The 21,308-nt window shown below is 52.3% G+C and overlaps 1 protein-coding gene across 3 annotated transcripts in view; it reads left to right on the top strand.

The window, feature by feature from the left end:
* CACNA1S (calcium voltage-gated channel subunit alpha1 S) overlaps positions 1–21,308 on the top strand; it is a 69,205-nt gene that overhangs the window by 7,182 nt on the left and 40,715 nt on the right. For all 3 annotated transcript variants that reach the window (XM_047705016.1, XM_047705015.1, XM_047705014.1), the window contains exons 3-10: positions 9,948–10,087; positions 11,785–11,927; positions 12,107–12,259; positions 14,887–15,092; positions 16,466–16,569; positions 18,423–18,568; positions 19,003–19,084; positions 20,987–21,147. In XM_047705016.1, coding sequence (XP_047560972.1) covers positions 9,948–10,087; positions 11,785–11,927; positions 12,107–12,259; positions 14,887–15,092; positions 16,466–16,569; positions 18,423–18,568; positions 19,003–19,084; positions 20,987–21,147 — 1,135 coding nt within the window. The remainder of the gene's footprint in view (positions 1–9,947; positions 10,088–11,784; positions 11,928–12,106; positions 12,260–14,886; positions 15,093–16,465; positions 16,570–18,422; positions 18,569–19,002; positions 19,085–20,986; positions 21,148–21,308) is intronic.

Raw genomic sequence — 21,308 nt, 5'->3', positions numbered from 1 at the left:
ACCAAGAGAGAAGCCTGCCTTAAGCTTGGGAAGCCGGCCTCTAATACAGACCTGTCCTGGAATTCTCCCAAGAAAGTGAAGGCTGGGGTTGCAGGTCACAAAAGGCACCATTTGTCAGAGAAGCAGGAGGAGGGAATAGACACAGAGTCACCATGGGGGCCAGCAAAAGGGCAGTGAGATGTCCAAGGGCAGTTGGAAGCCAAGACCAGAACTCAGGGCCCTAGCCCCCAACCTAGACCAAGATGCTCCCAAGCCAGCTCTGCTCCTTGAAGGCCCCCTTGCTCCCTGAAGTCTGAAGGAATGCTGCTCCTAGGGGAGACCCCCGACTGAGTTAAAGGGGACTTTGGAAGCATCACCATTCCAACCTTGAGCAGCCCGAGGACAGTCATGTGGAAAAGCAACAAGGATCAGAGTTACTAATTATTGGGCACAGACTGGGAATTGATTGCTTTTGCTGCATTATCTCACTTCATCCTCAAAACAGCTCTGTGTCTGAGTATGCTTTTCAAACAGTGCAAACATGACTCTGATTAAAATAAAGAAGGAACACAGCTCAAAGATTAATGCAACCTAGAAGAGAACAAACGGGAGGGTAAAGCTGATTCTAAGAGAATTAGAGGAACAGAAGTGTATGATATTGGAGAAAGAAATGATGGAATAAGATTCCCAGGTTAGACACCAGGCTACCTGATATCCCATGGGGCAAAGAAACAGTCACCCATTGGGGTTATGTTTTCTAGCAGGCAGAAATCATTTGTATCTCTACAGGACAGAACTGTGAGAGTTGGACAGGTACCTTCCCCCAGGGGGAACCCCCCTCAGGGGTTTTCAAGGGCAGGGGAGGGAAAGGAAGTTTGGCAATGCTGGGAAACTGGTGGGGACTATTCCCACACTACTGGGATCTAGCAGGTAGAGGTCGGGCATGCTGCTAACATCCCACAATGCCTAGGAGGACGTCCTTCCACCAGAAAATTCTTCGGCTTACAATGTGAATAAGGCCGGGGCTGATAGACTTTGTCCTAGATGAAATAGTCCTTGGCCAGGCCTGTTATAAAATGCTCCAACATGACCTTATAAGGACATGATGACCTCCCTTTGTTTAACTTCTAAGTTCTGGATGATTTTTGGCACACCGGTTAGGTGGGCCTTGGTGGTCCCCGGGGCAAGGCCAGGCTAGGGGGATTCAGCCTTTCAGCTTGTCCCTGGCCCCCGCCTCCCCGGCTTCCCCAGTCCAGGCCCTCAGAGAGCGGTAGGCCCACCCCTGCCAGCCCGCCCATGTCAGCAGACTCGGCCATGCCCCAGTACATTCCTGGGGTTCAGGTTCCTGTGCAGTCGTCTGCACAAGGCTGCAGCCTAAGCCTCTGGCATCCAGCGCACTTGTCTTTTTATAGGGTCTGGAATGTGCCTGCGGACTCCTGCGGCCCACAGCCCACTCCACCTCACCATCTGGGGAGCCTCCGGCCTCGGATGGACCCCAGCTCTGGCCTTTTCTTTGGAGATCGGGGCGGGACCTGCCAGGCCCAGGTGATCGAGTCTGGGTCACCGTACAGGGTCTGGCAAAGTGAAATGAAAGCTGCCTCTCGGCCCCACCTTGAAGCCTGCCCTCTTTCACTGCAGGGACTCAGCTCCCCTTCTGGGGGCTTAGCGTTCCCCACCCCCACTCTGTGCCTCTCACACAGGGCACAGCTGCAGACCGGTGGGGGTGGGGGATAGTGAACAACTGAAGCCTGGAAGAACCCCTGGGCGCCCTGTCCAAGTTGTGCAGACTTTGGGGGAGTCGGGGGGAGGGGAACATGGGGCTTGCTCATCAGACAACCTGCCTCCAACCTGGATTTCTGGCAGCTTCCTGAACTCTCTGAGCCTCAGTCACCTCACAGGGGACCACGATAGCGGCCCTTGCAGAACTCTTACATCAATCAGGGCAATGACGTCACATCCCACCTGGCACACAGGGGTTGTGCGGTTTTCATTCTTTTCCTTCTCTGTCCGACCAGCACTCCCAGACCACAGCCATGGGGCCATGGCAGGCACGGGCAAGACCTGACAAAGCCCTCCAGGCGTCCCAGGCTTGCTGTTTTTCTCTCCCTCCCCGGCATGGCCTGCTGGCTGAGAACAGGGACCCTGGAAGCAAACCATCTAGGTTCATGTTATTGTTCTATTGCATAATAGCTGTGTGATCCCAGAGAAATCACTTAACTCCTCTGTGCTTCAGTTTCCTCCTCTGTAAGATGAGGGTAGGAGTACCTCCCTCACATGGTTCCGTGAGAATTAAATGTGTATATGTGGCTCGAGCAAAGCCTGGTATGTAAGTGGGTGCTGAATATATCTTAGCTAGCACTATGATCACCTAAGACAGTACTGGTCTCCCATGCCCTCCCAGCCTGGGCACCCCAGTCTCCCCTCATCCCACCTGTCACCACCACCACAAGTATGCAGACGCCTCCTGCTACCCTCTGCTCCACGGTCTTGCTTGGGTGGAAAGCCCTGGCATGTCTGACCTACCAAGACCTGGGAGAGTGCAGTTCTGTGTGGGAAGGGAAGGGGAAGCAGGATGGCAGGAGAGGCCCACTCAGATCACATCTATTTGGGTAAAAGTCCATCAGGCTAAATATAGCTACATTCCTCACTCCTGAACGGGTCATTTTCCAAACCTGGAGGCTGAGGTGGTCATGGAGATAGATGCCAGGACCCTGGTCACCCCGTGAATGGTGTGGCCACTGGACACCAGCCTGGTTTAGTAGAAAATTCTTCGTCTCAGTCACGGCAGGTGGGACAAACCCTCTTGGCCTCAGGCACCCTGGTTCCCTCTCTAAGCCCCATTCTCCTCAGCTGGGAAGTAGGAAAAACAGTGTATGTAGCAGGGCTGAACAATCATCTAGAATTGAGGTGCTCAGGAAAGATCATTTTTCCTAGAAATCAACGTTCTCTTGATTCTGAGTTGGGTCCCTCTGGATGAGGAGAACCTCAACATTGGTTATTCTCGCCGCTTTCTGTTAGCCTGCCTGCCCTGGGCTTGGGCCAGGCCCTGAGTCTCAGGCAGTGTTAAGGGTCCCGGGTCCCAGGTGCTCTGTTGATCCCACATGAGGCCATATTGTTCCAGTCCCCTGGCCCCCTCAGGCCGCCCTCCACTGTCTCCATGCAAAGCTGAAGGGGCAGGAATCCTTGGCAAGATGGGACCCTGCTTTCTTGGGGGGCCCCGAGGCCTTCTCCCAGACCCTGCTACATCTTTTGGGCATGATGAGGATGAAGACCCCCGACCCGATCTGCCCCAGAGGCTTCTCAACCCTGGGGTCATCTCTGTTTTGCTTGTGAAATAGACCCGTCTCTTCAACCCGTTCTCACATGGTGGGTTCAGGCTTTAGAAAATGAAAGCCTGAGGCCCTGGCACAATCTCTCCTGGGGCAGGAGGCCCAGCCTGGCTGTCTGCTTATGGGAGCAAGAAAGGGGCTGAATTAGGAGGAAAACAATCATTAATGTTAGCAAAGTATCTTATAATAGCAGTACCCAGCCAGCCTGCTTCGAGCCCTTGCTGTGCGGCCCACGAGCATGAAGGGCTGTGGGGAGATACCCATATGGAGTCCCCCACCAGCCAGCCTGAGCCCTCTCCACGCACCCTGGGTTCCTCCTCCCTCAGCCAAACTCACTTTGGCTCCTTGAAGCGAATGTGCCTTCAAGAGTTAACAACAAATATGAAAGAATGCCCTTCCACCAGGAGGATTTATGTGCTAACAGGTCACAAGGGGTTGGCCGTAAGGAAGGAGACCCAGGTCCAGGTGGTGGGGAGGGCACCGTGATGGCAAACCCCCTTCACAGGGAGCCCGTTGACTGAGCCATGCTGGCTCCTTTCTTAGCCCTGCTCTAGGCTCTTATGGTTCTTCCTGAGCCCTAAAGGGGGCTGCTGGGGGCCTGGCAGACGGGAGTCCAGTCCAGTCTTCCTGCAGGCTGCAGTGTGGGGGTGGGGATGAGGAGAAAGAGGATGTGGTAACAGCTGCCTCTCTGGTCCCAGACAGGGAGCAACCAGCTCCCGCCATCTTCCCTCAAGGCCAGTACAGGCCGGGGGTGGTGGGGGGTAGCAGACGGCAGGACTGACTGACCCTTAGGGCTGGAAGGCAGCCGGAAAATAGAGGCAGTAGGAGGGTGAGGGGAATGAAGTCTGAGCCTTGCCTTTTTCAGCCCAGCACTTCGGGAGTGTCCAACTTTAACACCCCCAGGAGCAGGGGCAAGGCCTGTGGGTCAGCGCCATACACCAGGCCTACCTCTGGCCAAGAGGTGCCCCTGGAAGCCCCGGGTTAGAGGTCTGTTTGTGGAGAGACAAGAACTCCCTGAAGGGGACACGTGGCAGCGAAGGCCCTTGAAGGAAGCTGATAACAACACTCTTCTCCCAAAGCCAGACTTCTCCCAAAGCTTCTCCCAAAACACGGTCCTCCCATGAGGTCGGGAGGGTCAGGGATCAGAGCTGTCTCCCCCTTTCAGAGCCTGCAGTGTAGTGTCCCTTCTTAGGAATAGAGACCCCGAGGCTACACCTGTGTTGATTCTGCACCCGGTTCCAGGGCGTATGGGGGGATTTCCCCCACACCACCAAGCAACGCTCTCACGCCAGCTGGGTGTCCGACAATTGGAACGAATTCTGACATTGTCTACCTGGACGGAACACTAGATCTCACAGGTTCAGGGCTCAGCCCTACCGGATTGACACCACCCCCAACTTCAGAAGCCAATAGCAAGTTCAGGTTATTATTATCTCTGCTTCTGACTGACAGGCTAAGGATGGGAGGTTCCTATGACCCTCCCCTTAGGTTTGATTCCTTTGCTAGAGTGGCTCACAGAACTCAGGGAAACATTTTACCGGCTCCATCACTGGCTCACTATAGAAGGGTGTAACTCAGAAACAGCCAGATGGAAGAGATGCATACGTTGGCCTCAGAGTATGGGGGAAAAGAGCATGAAGCTTCCATGCTTTCTGAGTGTTCCACACTCCCTGCATCTCCACTGTTCACCGACTCAGAAACTCTCTGAACCCTGTCCTTTTGGCTTTTCATGGAGGCTTTATTACATAGGCACGATGGGTTAAATCATTGTCCGTTGGTGATGGAGTCAACCTTCAGCCCCTTTCCTCTCCCTGGAGGATAAGGGGATGGGACTGAAAGTTCTAACCTTCTAATTCCATGGTTGGTTCCTCTGAAAGCCATTACCCCATTAAAATAACAAAAGACACCTTTGTCACTCTCATCACTTAGGAAATTCCAGGTGTTTTAGAAGCTCTGTGCCATTAACAAGGTGAAGCCCATAATCCATATTTCACAGTATAAATGCAGTATCGGCACCTCCCTTTAAATTATCCTGCAGGAGAGATGATGATTTTAGACTGTATTTTATTATTCATTCAACAAACATTTCTTGAGCACTTGCTCTGTGCCAGGCTGCACAATATGCTCTAAACAGAGATTCTCAGACAATTTGTGGGGAAAGACCAGTCTGTTCCTTTCAATTTACAGTCCACTGTGGACAGGTAGGGGGTCCTGCCCACTTCATGGGACGCGCACCCCATGAGACTCACTAAGCCCAGACTGAGCCTATAGTCCTGAGAACTTGTAGCGAGTTGCTGTCACGATTTCCAAATGCTTATTCTCCGTGGCTGCTCTTGTCTCAGAATGGTAACAACGGTTTGTGGACAGCCCCGCTCTCCAGTCTGGACCTGGAGAAGCAGCGCGCTAAGGACACTGGCTCACTTCCTCTGATCACAAAGATTGGTGTCAGTGGGGTACTGTTCTAGATGTGGGTGACAGGGCACTGGACAAAGCCAAGGCCTTGTTCTCATGGACCTTATATTCAGGCCAAGGGAAAGAGTTGAAGGAAAGAAAGAATTGTGTGGTACACTACGTGGTGATCACTGCTAAAGATGAAAACAAAGGAGAATAAGGAGATGAAGAGGGGCGAGGGAACAGGGAGTGACAGGTGCACCTCGGTGATAATGTGGCATTTGAATTGGGATCCAAAAGAAAGCAGACAGTGAGCCAAGAGGTTATCTGGGAAGAACGTTCCAGACAGAGAGAAAAGCAGGGACAAAAGCCCTGAGGTCAGCACATTTTCAGCTAGGCCTGGGGTCGGGGGAAGACTCTTGTGGGGGCAGGGAATCAGAAACACCAGTGGGGGGCGGGGGTCAGGCCACAAAATCTCCCCCAACCACCACCACCAGAGAGTCTGAGCAGCCTTCAGTGCAGGGAGACCCTTGACCACCCCCCAAATACCACTCCTGAGGGGGAAAGGTATGTCTCCCTTATCCACGCAGCAGAAAAACCATGGAGAATCCACAGCTGAGAACACACACGGTCTCAAGAAGGCTGCAGTTTGGTGAAAAGCACAGTATTAGAGGGGAAGGTGAGGACACCCAGGACTTCCTCTCCCTGTGCAGGGCCAGAAGGACCTTCTTAGGTGACAGGTCTTACTTGGGTGACAGGCCACAGGTACGTTCTGAGCAGAGGGGCCACTGTGAGCTAAGCTGGGGAGAGCTGGGGGACCCGAACGCCATTCCATGTGACTGGTGGGGAGCCAGCAGGCTACGGGGAAGTCAGGGGTGTCAGCAGGAGTTGGGTCATAGTGGGCCTTGGGTGCCATGGGAAGGCATTTGGATTTTTCTGGTAAGCTGTCTGGAGCTATTGGAGAAAGCAGGCCAGTGGGTGGTTGGATTCCTATGCACAGGGGACAACGGTGGCAGTGAGGGCAGCAGGGGTGGATTCGGGAGCATCAGGGAATTAAAAAGTCTGGACTTGACGGGCGGGGTCCAGGGGAAAGTGATGGGAAGAGCCCAGAAGGACCCTGGGCTCCTGGCTTGGGCAGCTAGGTGTCACTGACTGAGACAGGGACGAAGGAGGAAGTTCAGCTTTAAGCATGTTGGATTCAAGGCAGGACTGAGCCGAGACCCGGTGAGTCACCCACAGATGCGACCTCAGACCACAGCCCTGCGGAAACTGAGAGAACAGGGCGTGAGCAGAAAACAGACTTGCACGAGGGCACCCAGGTCTGTCTCTCTCATCAGAATGGCTTGATTTGCTGAGCATTTGGAACGTGCGAGGTCATTTGCTGGCACCCCTTGCAGGAGGCCCTTTACTCCTCACCATGGCTCTTCCGGGTAGTTGGCGGGTCTCAGTTTTACAGCGAGGAAGCCGAGATGCAAGAGGTTAGGAGGTTGTCCGAAAGAACAGAGCAGAAGAGACACTGCACGCCGGATCCCCGCGGCCTCCCGCCTGCTGATGGCGGCCTCTCAAGCGGGTGCTGAAGGGAACTGGGGTGGTTTAGGGAAGGCTGGTAACTTCGATCTTAGGGAGAGAGAGCCGGGTCTTGCCGGCCGCCTCCAGCCCTGCATTTAATAAACATCTGTGGCATGAATGTGCCTTATTCCTTGTGAAAGACTGAGCCCCGGTTGCTGGGGCTGCGGGGCAACCCCGTGTGACATGGACAGCACTGTCCCAGAACTCAAGAAGGGACATATCCTGCCTCCATCTCCTCCTGGCTGAGCGCCCATGTTGTGTGCACACATAGGGCTCCCACTGCAGTGCGTTAGAGCTCCAGGAGCCCCCGTTCCAGTGCTCGGAGGGGTGCTGCAGGGAGAGGTAACAGCCTGTGGAAGCCGAGTGACCCCATGTGAGGCTGGGGGCCCTCAGCCAGCGCCCTCGGGTCTGGTGGTTGCTAGACAGGCAGTGGCAGGTGCAGGCGGCTCTCCCGTGGACGTGGCTGGCCACCCAGCCTGTGAGCACTGTGACTATTTTGGGCCCTGTTTTCCCTCCCCCCATCCCCACTTCAACCATCTTGCCCCTGGGGCTGTAGCCACTTAAATACGTAAATGCTGACTTGACTTCACCCTCCTCCTTACTCTTGTCCCTCACAGTGTGCCTGACTCCCAGGAAGCCTGCTCAGCATAGGAACGGAAGGAGCCAGCCCATCCCAAGGAGACCCTTCATGGTTGCCCCCCACTCCACCTCGGCAGGGAGTGGCCCAGACGGCCCTTTGCGGCTCTTCACGGAGCAAGGCGTCCCGTGATTCCCCAGCTCATGTCGAGTTGAGCACGATTCCTATAAACAGGCCTGTTAGGGGCGCCGGGGTGGCTCAGTTGTTCAAGTGTCTGATTCTTGGCTTCAGCCCAGGTCATGATCTTGGGGTCTTGGGATCGAGCCCCATGGCAGGCTCCTTCCTCAGTGGGAGTCTGCTTGAAGGTTCTCTCCCTCTCCCTCTGTCCCTCCCCCTGCTCATGCTCTCTCTCTCTCTCAAATAAATAAGTCTTCAAACAAACAAATGAACAAACAAAGCCTGTTAGTAGAATGGCATTCCAGAAAAAGACTACAAGAGAAAGGAAGCTCTGGGATTACAAACTGGTGTGGTGAATTAGGGGTGAGGTTAAGGAAAGTAGGCTCAGTCCATATGCGTCTCAGTTTTCCTCTCTGTGTAGAAGGGGTAATTGTGCTCTCAGGAAAATTCTCTGAATGACAAGTTGGGAGGTTTCTAGGACCATATCCATATCAACGGACCATTTGGCGACTTGTTCCCTTGCTTCCCACACTTGCCACTCGGAAGTAAAAATAAATTATCTTCCAGATTATTAATAGGGTGATCTGTCTCCTGACCTGGCTCCATCCAGAATGAAGAAACTATGAATTCATAGTATGAGTTGTGCCTCCATAGTGTGCTGATGGAGAGGCCCTGGTAGGGGGGCTTTCCTGGGGTGGGTATTGGTGACTAAGGGTAAGAGTGGGCTTGGGGTGAGGCAGAGCCCCTTTGGTGGTCAGGTCCAGAGGGCCAACCAGCTTCTCTCTATGTGCCTCCTGGGGTTGTGCAGTGCTGGGTCCTGCCAGCAGCAGGCTGGGCGGACCCCCCCTCAGAAGACTGGGCTTGTTTGGGGAGACCTGGAGGGGTAGGGCGCTGGACTCTTGGAATTCCCCAAGCCAGGGTTTGGACGGCTGCAAGGAGAGCAGATTCAGCCCAGAGTCTTGGCAGAGGGGACTCTGCCTTGTCGTTTAGAAATAACTCTCTTGGGCTCAGAGAAGGGGGAAGGATGACTGGGTCCAGGAGGGGGTAACTGGGAGGATCAGAGGATTGGGCTCCAGGGTCAGAACCTGGAGGGGTCAGCAAGGCATTCTGCAGGGCAGGGCTAAGCTGAAGCCATTGGCGCTTACCTGCAGGGTCTCCTCCATTCCCAGTGTGCCCTGATTCCCTTCACCCTGAGTGCAAGCACCATGCCCATTACGTGGCCACCTGCAGGCAGCTGGTATGGGGCAGGAGGACATGCAGGGGAGGTCACAGACAAATCAGTTAAAGGTCAGACCCTGGTAACATCAGCCAGAGAGGGCCATCTGGGGTTCTGACAAACACTCCCCTTCTCTGCCACCATGCCTACCGTCAGTCCTCAGGATGGTGCCAGAAGAAAGATGTCCAAACCGGAAACGACCGGGAGCCTTCCCTTTGAGGGCTGCCCAGACCATTCATTGATCCATCTGAGTCTAGGCCCAGGAAGAGGCATAATGAAAGAAATGAACAAAAATCCACACACTTTATGGAGTTTGTGTTCAAGGGGGGTGAGATAGGAAATGAACAAGATAAAAATATATGTGGTATTTTTAGCTAGGAGTAAGTGCTAAGAAGACAAACGAAAACAGATCAGAGGAACAGAAAATGTCAGAGATCCCTCAAGTTGTACTTGTCAAGGTCCAGGCAAGGCCTGGGTGAGGGATGAATTTTGAGTAAAGGGCTGTAGGAAGGGAGGGAGCTGGTGAGTGGGGGTGTGTGGTGGTGATGTGGGGGATCAGGGTAGAGGAATTCCAGGCAGAAGCAACAACCAGTGCAAATGTCCTGAGGCAGGCGCATCAAAGGAACATTGCCTGGAGGGGAAGTCAGATCGGCTCAAGGGTGCACTCAGGATGCACAGAAGAGTGGTGTAACTGTGTTTGCTTCCATAGGAGAAACTGGAGTATTTCTTCCTCATTGTTTTCTCGATTGAAGCCGCCATGAAGATCATTGCCTATGGCTTCCTATTCCATCAGGATGCCTACCTGCGCAGTGGCTGGAACGTGCTAGACTTCATCATTGTCTTCCTGGGGTGAGGCCCCACTGTGGGGGGTGGAGGGGTTGGAAGTCAGAGGGGATCTCTGAGACCACTGTGCCCACCACCACCAGCCTCCCAGAGCAAGATGGAACCCCAGCACTGTACCAGGGGCAGCCTCTGGAAGGGCCAGCTCCCACTCAGATGCAGCCAGTGCTGGGGGAGAGTGAAGCACTCCCAGCTCACACACCCCTTCCCCAGCGAGACACTCCACGTTCCTTTGTTCTCACATCACACGCAGTTGGAAATGATGGACGTGGTTTCAGCGGTCAGCAATTTCTGGACGTTTATAAATTTCTCAACCTTTGTCATTTATTCATGTCTTCCATGGTCCTGTACTAAGCACCTGCTATCTGGGTTCACAAAGATGGACATTTAGGAACCTCTATTTGTCGGCTAGGGTTGCCATAACAAAGTCCCACCAACAGGGGGCCTCTAACGACAGTATTTGTCTTACCCCGGCTCTGGAGCCTGGAGGTCCAGAGATGAAGGTGTTACCAGGTTTGGCTGCAGCCTGGGACGGTGGGTGGCCCCCTCCTCCCCATGAGCCTGTGGTCTTTCCTCTGTGCGCACGCTCCCCCCGGGGCTTCTTCGCGCCTCCAAATCCCCTCTTCTTCCAACGACACCAGTCCGACAGGCTTGGCGTCGACCCTCACAGCCTCACTTCAGTCTTTAAAAAGGCCTCGTCTCCAAATATAGCCACATTCTGAGGGACTGAGGGTCAGGGCTTCGACATATGAATGAATGTGAGGGGCGCATAGTTCAGTCCATAACATAATAACCACCATTATAACAGGAGCATTTACCAAGCACTTACTATGTGTTTTACATGTAACATCTCATTGAGGATCTTCAACCATCTCAGTTTTCCCATTTAAGGAGGCTAAGGCTCAGAGAGGTCAAGCAACCAGCCCTCTGTCACAGAGCCAGCCAGCGGCAGTGCCAAGACTCAAACCAGGCGATCTTGGTTCCAGAGTTTGCTATTCAACCATGACACTGCCCTTCGGCACCCTGGGGAAAACAGAAGTCTGTGAATCAGCCTCCGCTCTTAATGAGCTGCCTTGGTGGGAGGCCAAGACCAATGTATACAGAATAATGGAGTGTCAGAAGACACTACCACACAGTGCCTCATTGTACTGACACAGGAGAGTGTCCCAGAGGTTCTGTCATCAAAGGAAGGATTCATAAAGAAGGGTTGGAGATGGCCTTTAAACAATAACGGGACTTGGAGTAAATTGAGAGGAGGAGCAGATGAGCAGGGAAGAAAATAAAAGGGCATTGTCGGAAAGCACAGCACGAGGAACCCTCACGGAGAGACCTAGCTTCTGGCTTTCTGCTCTGGGTCCCCACTGAGGGCACCGCTGCTGGTGACCTTCAACCCACCATGGGGTACACTCAACTCCCCAGCCGGGGACCGTGTGTCCCCATGGCACGTGGACTTCAACTCCCTTCGGCACCCAGACATCTCAGCGGGATCTAGTATTCTTTTCCCTGAGTCTGAACTTGGCCTCAGAATCTTTTCTAATGAAATTTTCCAGACAGGCATCACCAAATCTGAGTTAGTGGTAGATGAGAGTTATCACTTCCTGCTAGGCTTTTCCACAGTGTCCCCTGAGCACAGATGGGACACGGGGTTCCAGACCCACAGAACAAGGGCTTATCTGACCCTCTTCTCTCCCTCTTCTCCACTCTAGGGTTTTCACCGTGATTCTGGAACAGGTTAACGTCATCCAAAGCAACACAGCCCCGATGAGCAGCAAAGGGGCTGGTCTGGATGTCAAGGCCCTGAGAGCCTTCCGCGTGCTCAGACCCCTCCGGCTGGTGTCCGGGGTGCCGAGTGGGTGCCAGTGCCCCTCAGATGCCCTTCCTCCTCTCCCAGCCCATTCCCTTGCCCAGCCCTGGGCCCCCCTCCCACCTTGCTGTCCCCGAGGCTTCCCAGGATATAGAGAGAGGAAGGGCCAGGAGCCAAAGAGAGGAGATGACTCTCCTTTTCTCCTCCCTGCTCCCCCTCTGCAGGCCTGCAGGTGGTCCTCAATTCCATCTTCAAGGCCATGCTGCCCCTGTTCCACATCGCCCTGCTCGTCCTCTTCATGGTCATCATCTATGCCATCATCGGGCTGGAGCTCTTCAAAGGCAAGATGCATAAGACCTGCTACTTCATTGGGACAGGTGAGCTCGCAGGGCCGTGGGGAGGAGGGAGTGGCCCTAGGGCAACTCAAAAGGGACGGCCACCTCAGCCGTGAAGGACCCCGCAACTAGGTCATTGCTTCCCCCACCGGTTATCCTGAGGAATGGGTCGCTCTTGGACAAGGACAGGTCTGCTAAGGTCAATGATCAAGGGAAGTGGGCCAAGGACTGGGCCACGGTTTAATCTACAGCACGACCAGCCCGGACCAGCGTGGTATCCTTGGGCTTTCTGGGCCAGCTGTGGACTGAGATGCGGACTCGGGACAAGCCTGAATTTCTATTTGTACTTTTCTTTGCAGCCCTTTTTTTGCTTTGATCTGAGCGGCCCCTCCAAGCAGGGCCCCACAGATTGGTGTCTAAAGGGAATCCCAAGAAAACAACCAAGAGCCGAAGGGTCATTTGTAGGGTTATCAGAGAGAACATACCTTGAGGTTCAAATGAACTTGAGCCAAGCCTTCCAAAGCAGCCGTTCTCAAACTGTTTGTCCCAAGACTCCTTACACTCTTAAAAATTATTAGGGACCCCAAAGAGCCTTTGTTGATATGAACTTTAGTTTCTGATATTCATTGATATCCATAGATAGGAAAATTGAGGAAAATGTCATAATATTAATTTATGAATTCATTTTAAAAGAACAGTGATAAGCCCGTTACTTAGGAACATAGATATCGTATGAAAAATAACTATATTTTTCCAAACCAAGAATACTTAAAGAAAGGTACTTCTTACATTTTGTCTAAATCTCTTTAATGACTTGGCTTGATAGAATCTTCTAGATTCACACAGCTGCTTCTGTGTTCTGTCTGTCGTGAAATCGCACGTCATGTAGGCTCTAGAAAACTCCACTCTGCATTTGTTGAAAGACTGGGAGATGAAATAATGTCTTGGCATGCTTATAAAAATAATTTTGACCAGGGACACCTGGGTGGCTCAGTCGGTTAACTGTTTGCCTTCAACTCAGGTCATGATTCCAGGGTCCTGGGGTCGAGCCTGATGTCTGGCTCCCTGTTCAGTGAGGCGTCTGCTTCTCCTTTTGCCTGCAGCTCCCCCTGCTTGTGCTCTCTCTCCACCAAATAAATACATAAAATCTTTCTTTAAAAATTAAAAAAAAATTATTTTGACCAGGTAGGTGCCCTGAAAGGGTGTGGGTCCCCCACTCTAAGACTCAGTGCTGCCCGCCGGTGGTGTCAGTCTCTCTTGGTTAGGAGCCTAACTTCTACTGGGGTCTACAGGAACTGAACATGGCATAAGAAAGAGGGGACTTCTATTAGGACAATTCCTCCCACCGAAAGCCCAGACTCGAACTAACCAGAATAACCCAGGATGGACAAGATTGCCAAGATCCACAGTGTCGCAGGACACTCCTCACTTCCCCAGACCCACTGACAAGGGGACAGGCAGCCCGAGGTCCAAATCCAAGACAAGGCAGTGAACTCTGATAGAGCTTTTGGTGGTTCCATTCCTAGTTCTCTCCCAGCTCAGCCCCTACTTGTTCCTATAACAATCTAAGTCCTATAATGAGCCTTATCCAAACAGAGAGAAGAGACTTTTTTTTTTTTTTAAGATTTTATTTATTCGACAGACAGAGATCGCAAGTAGGGAGAGAGGCAGGCAGAGAGAGGAGGAAGCAGGCTCCCTGCTGAGCAGAGAGCCCAATGCGGGGCTCGATCCCAGGACCCCGGGATCATGACCTGAGCCGAAGGCAGAGGTTTTAACCCACTGAGCCACCCAGGTGCCCCGAGAAGGAGACTTTATCACAACCTTCAAATCTGAGACCTGGAGGTCTCACCTGGTGTCCTCATGCATTCTTGACCAGTGCTGGCCAGTGGTGCTCCAAAATCTTTCTGGGATGGGAGTTACCTGACTTGAGGGGTCAGGGACCCACTCAGAGCTCAGAATTCATCAATGTTCTCCTCTCCCATCTCTAGAAGACTGAGCCAACCTGGTAAATATGGGTGAGGTAGGGCATTCCAGCTCTGATGAGCTCATCGAATCTCTGAACACAATAGGAGACAAAAACATCCCAAGATAAAAGGGGACCCAGGATGTCATCGACACTGAAGGATTTTAGAGACAATATGAGCACCACCCAGGGACACAGAGGGGACTGCAGCTTGTTGGGAACGCCTGCTAGGAGCAGACCCCTGCCCCTAAAACTTCATGTCTCAGGGCAGCTCATCTCAGTCCCACTGGGACATCTCCATATGGCTTCCAGAAAGAACTCAAGTCAGAACATGGGTGGCCCCACCCTCACACCTCCACCCCAGCCACAATGCTGCCTCCTTTTTTAAAGTTCTGTGGGTAGACATGACATTCACGTTACCCTTGCTACACAAGTGGTACTTCATAGGAAATTAATCCTTGAAGACGACCCTCTAATGAGGGGCCGGAGGGCCCAAGATACCATCGCGGCTGCCTGTAGACACCCACCGCCGGCTGGGGCCCCAGCAGTCCTCCTCCTCCAGTTCCGTATGCTCCTGGGGAGCACTCCTTTGCATTTCCGGCTGAGTGAGCTCTAGACCTAGTCCTCAGTAATCGCAGATGACTCTTCTCCCATTCTTGTCCACCCACACTTCCAATCTGATGCCTGCACTGCCTTCTGCCTCCAGATATCGTGGCCACAGTGGAGAACGAGAAGCCCTCACCCTGCGCCAGGACGGGATCGGGGCGCCCGTGCACCATCAACGGCAGCGAGTGTCGGGGCGGCTGGCCAGGGCCCAACCACGGCATCACCCACTTCGACAACTTCGGCTTCTCCATGCTCACCGTGTACCAGTGCATCACCATGGAGGGCTGGACCGACGTTCTCTACTGGGTGGGTCTGGCCCCTGCGGCTGCAGAGCCCCCTACCTTCATCCCCAGGTTCTAGGGACGGCCGGGGTGGTGGTGGTGCTGTTCGTCTGACTCTAATGTCTGCTGCTCCTTCTCACCCCTCCCTGGGAAACCTACATAGGGTGCATGTCCCCAAGTGTGTGTTTCCCAGTATCCTCTGGGCAGTTCCCAAGGTACAACTTGTCTGTGCGGGACCTAAGAGGTGGGTGAGGAGAGGAAACCAGGAATCCAGGGGTTCTGTCTCAACTTTTCTAACTTTTCCCGAAAGCTGCCCATGGGTGGCTCATTCCTGATGACCTCGAATCTCAGATTTCCTGAGGGATGAAGGGCCCTTTGAGTCCGTTTTGCCCCAGAGCAAGACTGCTTTCTGATATAAATATCACTAGGTATCACTTTCCTTGCCTATAAAATAAAAATACCACTACATCACAGGGTAGTTACAGGTTACTAGGCAGATTAGCTGAATTGTAACAGTGCCAGCAACATGGTCAATGCTACATTAGTTTCCTTGTTGGAGTATATTATTTGTTTGGTGTTATCCGGAGCTAGTTTGCATTTCTTATTTAATCCTCCCACCACGGAAGGCATTGTTCCCACTTTATAGATGAATAAACTGAGGCTCAGAGAGGTTCAGTAACTTGCCAGCAGTTATGGAGCTAGCGAGCAGTAGATCCAAGAATTGAACTCATCCATCTGGCTCTGATCCCAGAACTCTTAACCACACGTGACACTGCCTGTTGAGGCAAAGGTTGTCAAACTGTCAGATGCTTTGCAAATAGAAAGGATTAGTACGAATAGTTCTTATAAGCTCATATTATGGGAGCAAATTATCAAACATTTCAAAGGCCTGTCACATGTGTTATTTCACCTCTGCTACAAGTCTGTGAGGGGCAAGCACATAGCATCATCCCCGTGGACAGATGGGATAATGCTCAGAGATGTTAGGTGACTTGTCTAGGGTCACAGAGCTTGTTCATGAACGAGCTGGCCACGCTCAGTCCAAGAATTCTTTGTGCTTCTTCTACTTTGAAAAGTCTTAGCTGTCAAGAAACCACCTGGGGGGAGAGTGTACGAGAGAGCTGAGCCAGGGACGTGGATGGCTGGAGGGAGAAATGGGTGAATCGTGTCTGGGCCAAGTGGACAATCAGCAAGGCTCCTTTTGAGAAGCCCTTCTAACTCCAGGCCCTAGGGCTTTGCAGGGAGGAGTGTCCCCTCACTGGGCCCAGATGGCCTCTCTCCTTCTCCCCCAGGGTCAGGTGGAGACTGAGAATCCTGAGTCCGGAAGGGGACGTGAGTCCTCAGGTCAGGATATGAGTCCTCAGGTGTGAATGGGACTCACACCTCTGTCTGGACCAGGTCAATGATGCCATCGGGAACGAGTGGCCCTGGATCTATTTTGTCACCCTCATTCTGCTGGGATCCTTCTTCATTCTCAACCTGGTGCTGGGTGTCCTGAGCGGGTAAGGAAGCTCACAGGCAGCTGGGAGGAAAGGGGAGATGGGAGAGGAGAAGAGGGAGGGAAGGTGGGAGGGAGAAGGGGCAGCAGGGTGGGGGGAGGAGGGGAGAGAAGAAGAGCCAGAGGGACAAAGAGAGTAGGGGGTAGAGAAGAAAGAGGAGTGAGAGGAGGAGGAGGACCAGGGCAGGGAGATGTGGGTTAGAACCTCCACTTATCCCTGTTGCCAAGAGCCTGCTCCCAGGTTAGCAAGGGGGATATTGAAGATAAAGGTAGGAGCCCCTTAATTTTTATTTTTTTCCTTCTGCTCCAGCCTTCTCCCATCCTTTCTTCCTTGGTCCCTCTGCACCCCCACTCCCTCTGAGTGAAGCCCCTGAGACCCCAGCCTCCTGCCCCTGGAGGCAGCTGATGCTTTGGCATCATGGGTCAGTGTAGCCTTCCGGTGAGGCGCCAGGCCCTGGAGCTTAAATCCTTACACTACTGCTTGAGGGCTGTGTGACTTTTAGCTAATTACCTAACCTCTCTGTGCCTCAGGTCCACATCCTTCCAATGTGAATAATCTCATAGGGTTGTTGGGAGGAGAAAATGAGCTAATACATACAAAGCACTTAGAATTGAGAACATAACGAGCACTAAGTACTGACAGTCATTATTAATGAGAGAGGTATTCTCTGTGAGGGCTCCTGCCTCCCGCCCGCCAACCACAGTGGACAGTCTGGAAGTGACCATGTGCCCACTTCCCCACTGCCATCACCCCACCCCAGAAGCTTCCCCCCAGGCATTGTGTAGGCAGAATTCAGGGGGTTCCATGAACTTGAATAAGAAGAACTTGTCTTTGCTTTTTATTAACTCTAATTGAAGTTCAGTGTTTCCTTTTATCAGGCTTGGAGACCACATGCCACAGTAGTGTTATTAGCAGTGACTCTGACTTGTCCCAGTAGAAACCACGTGTCCCATTACAAATGTTGCAAAGAGTGCTTACACTCCCTACTACTTTGAAACTGTAATGGTTGTTAGGTTGGCAACCAGACCTTGCTAGTTAATGAGTTAATAAAGAAACATATGTGGTATTTTATCACGATTTCCTTATAGTTCAGTAACTGTATTTTAATATAATCGATTCCTTTGCAGTGAGAATGTTTTATGTTGTGTATTTTACAACATTATTCTGAGGAGGGACCCATACGTTTTGTGGAACTACCCAAGGATCCACAGCATGGAAAGGTCCAGAGCCCCTGCCTGTGCTCATCCCCTGGGGGCCAGTGCTGAGGGCTGAGGTGCTCATGTCACAAGCCCAGCACCGTGCTCCAGTCTCCCCCTCCCCCGACCCTGCTTAGAGGCCAAGGGCTGCCTCTGCTGGTCAGAAGACTGCTCACTGGCCCTCAGGTCCCTTCCTTCCAGTGGTGCCACATGGTTTCTTCTAGACTCAGGAGAATTCCCTCCAGGGTTTGGGTCTATAAGCCCAGCTACATTTCTCAGGTAGCTTCAAGGTTGGGCAGCATGGAGAATGTGAAGGTTCGTGGCTGATTCTGTGAGGGCAATGGGCTGTCATGTCATTAACGCTTAATATCCAAGGAAACCCCAAGATGATATACGATAAAATATCAGATGGGAGGAGCAGAAAGCAATGAGAAAGGCAGGCTGCCTGGTGGTGGGGGGGGGAGGGATGGTGAGGGGGCGGGAGAGTGGCTGCCCCTCCACCGCCTGGAAGGACACCTGGACCCCAGGTGACCCCCTGGACCAGAAGGCGGGGGCACACCCAGCCACAGAATGTGCTCTCTCTGTCCTTGGGACACTCAGTCCTCCTCCACCCCCTTTCCCTTTTCTCCTCCCTCCCTCGTCTCCCCTGTTCCACTTTAGGGAATTCACCAAGGAGCGGGAGAAGGCCAAGTCCAGGGGAACCTTCCAAAAGCTCCGGGAGAAGCAGCAGCTGGAGGAGGACCTGCGGGGCTACATGAGCTGGATCACGCAGGGCGAGGTCATGGATGTTGAGGACTTGAGAGAAGGTTTGGGCCCAAAGGCATGGTCAGCATGCCCTCCTCACCCCTAAGCTGCCCCACGCAGTCAGTGCCCACTGGGAGCACTGAGTCAGGGAATGTCCTGCAAGCCTGGGAGGCCCACGGAGCGGTATAACGTTGCCATGCTGCAGGTAAGAGAACTCAGGCCCTTAAAGGGCGAGTGACTTGCCTAAAGCCTTACACCTGGAAATGATGGCATCCGGGTGTGCCCGGGGCTCTTCCTAGAGTACAAAGCACCATACTACCTGTCCATAACTACCCCCTGCCCAGGTGTGGGCTCTTTCTTGGGCCCAAACACACAGGGATCCAGGCCTGCCTAGGGTCCGTTGTCACAGATGTCTCCAGTCAATGGCCCCTTTTCCAGGTGTGTCTAGCGCAGAGGGGCCCAGAAGACTGGTCCACTCTTTCTCTCTTGTTCCCAGGGAAGTTGTCTTTGGATGAAGGAGGCTCTGACACAGAGAGCTTGTATGAAATCGAGGGCTTGAACAAAATCATTCAGTTTGTGTGAGTATCCCCTTCTCCCCAGAGTCTTCCCATCCTCAGAACTTCCAGAGATAGGGAGTTAGAACCCATTTACTGGTCCCCATTTACTGGACCTTAGAGTCACGTTCGCCGTACTTTAGGGCAACCAGAGGCCACTCAGCAGATGACCTAATTATATACTACATTGGGAAGAAAGTGGGAGCCTGCCAGGGGGCAAGGGAGAGAATTTGGCTGTTACCCTGTGATCAGAGTGGCGTTGGTGGGACAATTAGTCCTAGAAAGCTCTGCTCAGGAGGAGGGAAGTTGTGTGCTGCAAAGAGGGAGCACAGAGAGGTGTTCAGGAAGGACGCTGGCCGCCCCAGGACTCTGGAGACAAGGGGAGGCTCCAGACTCAAGTGTCTTTGTCTCAAGAGGAAGGTGTGTTTGTTTGGTTGGCTGCTTCCTCTTCCAAATTCATACCCACTTGTGAGTTTGGAAGATCAAACAGAGAAATACATCAAAGAAAAGATGATGGTCCCCACTGCCCTTCAAAGAGGTAACCATGGTAACAGATGCATATCCCTTCAAGACCTTTGCTATGCTTTTCTCTCTCTTACACACACACACACACACACACACACACACACACTCTCTAGGTTTTTTTGTTTGGCTTGGCTTTTTACATGCAGGGTTCCTTATGCTAACTACCCTTGCTACAGAGCCTAGAACAGTGCCCAGCATACAGGAGGTCCTGGCAAACACTTGATGAAGAAGATATACATAGTATCAAGTAACATATTTTTAACTTAAAAAATATCTATTTAGGGCAACTTTTATACATACGCACGTGTCTTTTTTTTTTTTTAAGACTTTAATTTTTTTAGAGCAGTTTTAGGTTCACAGCAGAATGGAACAGAAGGTTCCAGAGATTTCTCATATCCCCCTGTCAGCACACAGGCACCGCCCATTAATCAACATCGCCCACCAGAAAGCTGTGGTGTACCTTGGGGCTCCCTCTGGGTGCTGTCCCCTCTGTGGGTTTGGGCAAATGTGTAATGACATGGATTCATCATTCTAATATCATTCAGAGTATTTTCGCTGCCCTAAAAATGCTCTGTGCTCCGCGTACTCATCCCTCCTCCCCCAGCCTGAGGTTGTTATCGTTTCTGTAGTTTTGCTTTTTCCAGAATGTCATATATTTGGAATCGTACAGCACGTAGCCTGTCCAGACCGGCTTCTTTCAACTAGTGATAGACCTTTAAGTTTCCTCCATGCCTGTCCGTGGCTGGATGGCTTAACTTGTCTGGTGTATCTTTGAGTGTTAGTCCACAGGATGAATATACCACAAAATATTAATCTTTGCTGGTTTTGGCAATGCCAACAGCACTGTAGGAACAGTCCTGCATAAGTATGAACATTTCCAGCAGGCAGATTCCTAGAAATGGAATTTCTGGATCAAAGCACATATATTTTTAAACCTTGGTCAATGCTGCCAAATTGTTCTCCAAAAAATGTTGCAATGATCGTGGCAGTGCCCTTTCCACACACCCTCACCAACACCAGATATGACTAATCCATTACACAATTGTTTTTCTAATGAACAAAATGCACCCCCCCACCCCGTGTGCTTTTTTTAAAATGCAAGCGTGTGGGGCCCCTGTTCCATGGCGGGCACTGTGCTAAGCATTCTGCTTGCATTATCTCTAATTCCTGGGATCATTGTTTTTCTCCTTTGAAAGAGGAAGAGCTTCACAAGTAGGAAGCAAGATTTTAAATCAGTCTGGCCCTGCGGCTCACGCCCTTAGCGTCTCCCATGTGGCCAGAGGAGAGAGTGGGCAATCGGATGGAGTCAGTCTGGAGCCTGTCGGAAAGCAATCCCAGAAAGGGGGGGAGCTCAGAGCAAAGCAGCTCTTTGCCTCCCCCATCCCGTGTCTCCTCTCCCAGTCGCCACTGGAGGCAGTGGAACCGCATCTTTCGCTGGAAGTGCCATGACGTGATCAAGTCCAAAGTCTTCTACTGGCTGGTGATCCTGGTCGTTGCCCTCAACACCCTGTCAATTGCCTCTGAGCACCACAACCAGCCTCTGTGGCTGACCCACTTGCAAGGTGAGACACAACCGAGTGAAGCCAGAAAGGGGACAGATGTGGGGACAGATGTGGCCAATGGCCAAAGCCAGCCAGTAGCACCTCAGGTTTGGCAGAAGACGTCATGGAGATATTGACATTGTTTTCTAGAAATTAGAGGCTGGTAATACTATTTTCCTCAT

This window comes from Lutra lutra, chromosome 15, assembly GCF_902655055.1.
Source record: "Lutra lutra chromosome 15, mLutLut1.2, whole genome shotgun sequence".
NCBI classification, from domain to species: Eukaryota; Metazoa; Chordata; class Mammalia; order Carnivora; family Mustelidae; genus Lutra; species Lutra lutra.
Note: the sequence above shows the minus strand (reverse complement) of the source record. Positions and strands in the feature narration are given on the sequence as shown.